General features: G+C 37.5%; 1 protein-coding gene across 1 annotated transcript; it reads right to left on the reverse strand.

Annotated features, from left to right (window-relative positions):
- Positions 1-506: 506 nt before the first annotated feature.
- On the reverse strand, positions 507-4379 carry LOC309840050 (putative G antigen family E member 3; the record flags this gene model as incomplete). The annotated part of the gene is made up of 4 exons (XM_082682052.1): positions 507-562; positions 2875-3001; positions 3808-3891; positions 4305-4379. The coding sequence occupies 4 exons, from the start codon at positions 4377-4379 to the stop codon at positions 507-509; spliced, it is 342 nt and encodes a 113-aa protein (XP_082538178.1).
- Positions 4380-5999: the final 1620 nt, after the last annotated feature.

The following is a 5999-nucleotide window of genomic DNA, read 5'->3' on the forward strand; positions in this document are numbered from 1 at the left end:
TTAGAGTACAGCTGTGGCCTACAGAACTGCTCAGTGCCTTAGGGTACAGCTGTGGGCTCCACGCCAGCAGAGAGACTCACCACCTGTGGTGTCTATCACTGAGCATCTCCGATTCTGCATCATGCTGTGGGACTAGGGACGTAGGGAGTTGACACAATGCTGATATTGCTTTTGCTTCCATAAGAAACATTTTAGACCTATTTGGGGTAGTTGTCTCCTTACCAGTCAAATCAATGGACATGTGGTAACTCAATCTAAAAACTTCAATAGTGCCCTTTATGGCCCTGTTAGCCACCACAGTGCTGTTTAAGGAATGCCTAACCACTTGACAGAGACTGTGGTATTGAGTTGTGTGGAGCACAAACTTAAGCCCATAGTAGGACTTTAAGGCAGCATTTGCCAGGCCTCTGTCATTTGTAAAACAACTTTAAAGTTGATGCCATGTCTGATAACTACATAACTTATTTAAATCAAATCAGTTTCTTGGCTCAAATTCATTTATAAAGTTAACCTATTATCCCAACCTGAAATTCAAAAGCCATATCATTTGCTACAGATGTAACTGCAAAAAGTAAAAAACCATGAACATTTAAACAAAAACACAGAATATAATTAATGGATCATATCCATTTGTACTGTAACTCCTTCTCTCTCTCTCCATATGTATCTGTGTATTTGTGTGTGTGTGTGTGTGTGTGTGTGTGTGTGTGTGTGTGTGTATGTCAGCTCACTTTTTCTTCATGGCAGTACTTTACTGTAAATATTCGATTATAATTTCTATTTTAGAAATAGATAAATACACGCAACGAATTTAAGTATTTTCCATCATCACACAGCCAGTATGTCAGAGCCAGGATTGAAACCAATGGCTATTTCATGCCATAGCTTTTATGGAGACAGAGTAGGTAGGACCCAAGTAATTTTCCCTCAGCAGGTCCCTCTGGTTCATTTCACTTTTTTTCTACCTAATCCTTCCATCCAGTTCTACAACCTAGGAACCTCTCACGTATTTTGTGGAAAATTAGGATACTCCAAATTTAGACACATTTTTCAATTGGACCACAGATTTTCAGTCCTGTGTTTGATCAGGTAAATATTTCTAAACTTCTGTAAGAGGGAGGAATAATTGCTGTTTATAATCACCTACCATTCTATAAGCAGAGTAGATTTTGAATGTAGTACTTTGTTGCAGAAGTGTTTTATTGAGGTGTAAGGGGCTCAGAGATGTAATGTAAAAACGTACTGTAATTTATCACATTAACCAATTAATGCAGAAATAAGGTGCTATGATTTCAAGAGATGCACTGTAAGTGTTTGATGAAATTCTACATATATTCAAGTTTAGTATACTTAGCAAAACAGGAACAGAATGGAACTACCTTATTTTGATAAAGTGTACCTATGAAAAAGCACAGTAAACATTATACTGAAATGTGAAAACTTTTACATTTCTGATCAGGATAAAGACAGGGATATCCACTAGTAAATAGTATTGGAGGGTCCTGTCCAATACCATAAATGAGAAGAAGAAATAAAAGGTATACTGTTCAAAATGGCAAAACCAGAACATTATTCAAAGATGATATGATTGCGTTATTTTTCAAATCCAAAAGGATCAATACATAAACTTCTGGAATTAATAAGCATATTTAGCAAAGTTGCTGGACAATAAGTCAGTTCACATTTTTTCTCTATATACAGTCTCAAATACGTAAAAACTTGCAAAAAAGATACAATTTTCAAAAACATCAAATACCTGGGAATACATTTAATAAAATTATGCAAGAATTCTTTGAAGAAAGTTGTAAAACTTTATTGAGAGATGGTGAACAGTCAAATTTCCAACATAGGGACAGCGTACTTGGCTTCAGTCTACTTTTGTTTAAATCCGTGGTTGCCCTTCACCTATAATGAAAAGAAAATCGAGGCAAATTAATTTGCAGAACTTTATTTAACTGACTATAGCCATACAAAGGACACTACACTTTTGTTGGATTAAAGCCAGTCCCTAGGGGTGACCCTTTGGCTTGCATCCAGTTAATCTCTGTATAGATATTGAAGGTAAACTTTTAGTCATATAAACAGCAATTTGAATCACATCACTTTTTAGTGCAATAAGGAAACAAAGAGACTGTTCCAGTTCAGTGCAAATTTAATCAAATTAACTTATTTAAAGGTAGGTATAGGTAGAAAGGGAAAAATAACATACTTTCAGTAATAATCCAACCAAACATAAAACCTAAGGAAAAATATGTTTTCAATGTTTTCACGTGAAATAATATTTTGAATAAAAGATGTGCTTGGAACAAGCTAAGCAAAGTAAACAGAAAGGCCATTATTGCATTTGTTTTGTCTCTATTGTGGAAAAATGCAAAAATGTTTCTTTGGGATATTTTAGTCTTTATGTTGCTATTTTAAGTAGGGTAAACATTTGTCCCCATTATCACCCATTCTCTTGTCTCTACACACTTAAAAGCATTTCCATTTATACAAAGAAATTACATATCCACACTAGTTTTAAATCATTACCACTATAGATGACATCAAAATATAAACTGATGTTTACTATAATGTGTTTTTTTGAAAAGCAGGCCTTTATGAAATATCTGAAAATTATTAGTTGTTGACTAAATGACTTATACTCAAAAGTGAGAAAATACTTTTGGATCTTAAAACGCAATATAAATTTTACCCAAATGGTTCCCATCCTTGATGACTTAATATGACAGTCACTGTGGTCTGAATTGCCATTCTAATAACCTTTGTATGTGAAGTCTGTTATTAAAACAGCAGTAAAGTTACCTTTATATTAAAAAATATATAATATTTTAGAAAATAAAGACTCCATAATTTCCATCTTAATAGATAACAAACCTGCTTCTGGCATTTTAATGGGCTCTAGACTTGGTAGAATCTCCTCCTTGACATCAGGACCATCCCCAGGCTCATCCACAGTCTTCAGCAGAGGCAGTTCCTGTTGATCAGCTTCCATAGCAGGTCCCTAAAAATAAAAAGGTCATTATATTAAGATGTAAAACCATGAAATATGAACAAGGAAATAATAGTCATTCCCTCATCATTATGAAATAAAAGCCTAGATACTCGTATGGTAATAAATGTGATGCATAAGAATCCCAAGAGCATTAGCTTCAGGAGTCTGTTGCCAGAAAAAAGGAAAACAAGTTGTTCAAATATTACCCTTTCCTTCCTTACTCCAGGCTACCCCCAGAAATCTTAATTGTCCCTTTTGTACTAAGCTGTTATTGTACTTGTGTATTAAATCAGTGATTTGTTAGGGTCTTTCTGACTAGTTTATAAGTTTCAGACAGAAATTAGGTCTGTCATTGGCTCTGAGACTCCAAGCACTTAGTACATTACATGGCATGAGCAGGCACTAATAAATGTTGTGTGGGAAAAAGTCTTAAAAAATGAAAATATCAGCAAAATGGCAGGTTAGGTAGTCCCAAACTTTCATTCTCCCATAGAAACATAAATAAAATAACACACTGGCTGAACAAACTATATAGGAGCTCTGTAATGCACTCAAAGGTTAACATACGAAAGCCCAATGAAGAAAAAGCCACTTTCAGAATGTTAGGAAAGTTTTCTGACATTTTTCCTTGTCTTCACTCCACATTTTCCCCAGAGTAGTAGCAAGAATTGTTTGAAATATTTTTCTAATGTTTCTTTCCTCTTGAATCCGGTGTGTCATAATGCATGATGTACAAATACAACTCCACCACCCATAGACCCACAAGGACTCTTATCCCCTCTCTTTTCAACTTGAGCCACAGGTGCTCCTTCACCTTCAATGTCCTGAGCAGATATAGTATCCTGATTCTCAGACGGTGGTTCCTCTAGTTGAGGTGGTTTATCACTGGGCTGCTGAGCCTAGGGGTGTGATTTTGTTCACAAATTTTAAAAATCAATAATTTATGAATGTATATAATACATACATATATTTAATCATAAGTCTAAATATATTTTCCAACAGTAATACACACACAGACACACACACACAATTTTTTTCTTAATAAAATTGTTACTCTTCTCGCAGACACAAACTGTTTTAATCTACACTGAAATGGATGTGTGTAATCCATTATTGACTAGTATAGGACAACAGGTAGGAAACTTAAGAGCACACCCATCCAGGCAAGAACAGAATTTAATCGTCCTGGGTCAATTTTTTTTTCATGAGATTCCATTATCATTTTTTATCAATATGGAAGACAATATGAATGTATATGTACTAGTTCAACAACATTCTGGTAATGGAAAACATTAAATGTTGAAGCACTCACAACAAGAGGCCCAACAACCTGGGAAGACTCTCTTCTTCCTGCAGATTTGGATCTTCTTCTTACATGCCCACTCATATTTCTCACTGAAAAAGAAATATTATAATTTGAAAACTACATGTAAGAGGATAGCTATATATGAACACTATGACAAAATGCTTATTTGTATTTAATACCAAATAAGCCTTTGTTTATGTGTGTGAGCAACAAACAGGCGTAGAAATCACCTTAAGACACATGGTAAAAAATGGGGGCTTTCCTAATGAGGTTTCATTTCACAACTGGACTCATCACGGAAACACTAGAAAATCAGAACTTGAGTGAATACTGGTTTTGCAATACCCCCATTTACTATGCACATGCCCGCAACCGCCAAATAAACTTTTGTGGGTGAGCATAGACAGGTTCATTCTTTTACATAGTGCCTATGGCTGCTTTCTCAAAGAACGACTTGCCCACTTCTCCCTTGGTACCCTGTTCAGGGCACTACAAATCTCGGTATGCAGTCACAACCCCACAGTGGTCCGACTTCTAGGCCTTTCCTTTACCGTCTGCCCTGCCTCCTGCCTGGGGCCCCACTGCAGACTCCGGATTCTGTGCTCTGTCGTCAGTTTCAGGGCCACCAGGACAAAGATACCTCAAATAGCACACCTAAGACTCACCCCTCTTTCATCTGACCCACTGCCCTCCACCGCCCACCACCCTCCCTCTCCCGCCAACAGTACGAGAGCCATGGCAGCCAGGACAGCTGTGAGGAGAATGTCGATGACCTCGAGGACCTTCCTCCACAGATGCTACAGATCACTCCATTCAACTCGCGGGAAGCCCGCTGGCTTCCCCTCACACTTACACCTAACTCCTGGGAGTACTGCTATGAGTACTGGCTGAGTTTCACTGAGCGAGACCCTCTGCTGGCACAGCAATTGACACAGAAGATGGACGGCGAGGCGCATGCGTGTCAACGGACAAGCTTGCGGCACAAAGGATGTGCACAAAAACGTGCATGCATAGCAGTGGGCATGCGCAGGGAGTAGGTCTTGTGTGGCACAGCCTGAGGATTTCCCACTGCTACAGAGAGACCTGGAAGTTCAAGCCCTCCTAAGGCCCAAAGTGGACTTCAAAGAACTTTTGTTTTTCCTACCAACCTTTCTTCCATGTCCAGTAACTTTGGGGAAGATCAGCCCCAGGCTGCTCTTAGGGAAGGATGTGCCTTAGAAAAATCCACCGTGATAGAAATAAATATTAAGGATTTTAATACCTCTTTTAGACATGCTTTATTCAATAATTTTCTTTACTGCTTCTTGAGTTTTCTGTCATGCTTGCAATGAGCTTGCCCACTCCAATAGAATAGACACAATTAGTCTTTTTGGTTGCATTATTGTGTATTCAAACCCTTGATTGACCTGCACAAAGTAGAGTTAGGGATTAACCATAATTTCTTCAACCCTCATTTCTCCCACAGATTTGAAATGGCTCTTTCATTGTCGTCCACATTCCCATTCATTCTGTAATTCACTCCTTTCAATTTTCTTCCATTTCACTCTTTGTCTATACTTGTACCACTACCATCCTATTTTAATGGCTATAGTTTAATTATATTCGAAACACTAATACTCCCTCTCATTATTTCCACTTCCCCTGGCTTTTCTAGCACTCTTGTCTTTCAGATGAACATTTTCATCTTATGCAAAATATTCC

This window comes from Grampus griseus (genome assembly GCF_964374135.1).
Source record: "Grampus griseus genome assembly, chromosome: X".
NCBI classification, from domain to species: Eukaryota; Metazoa; Chordata; class Mammalia; order Artiodactyla; family Delphinidae; genus Grampus; species Grampus griseus.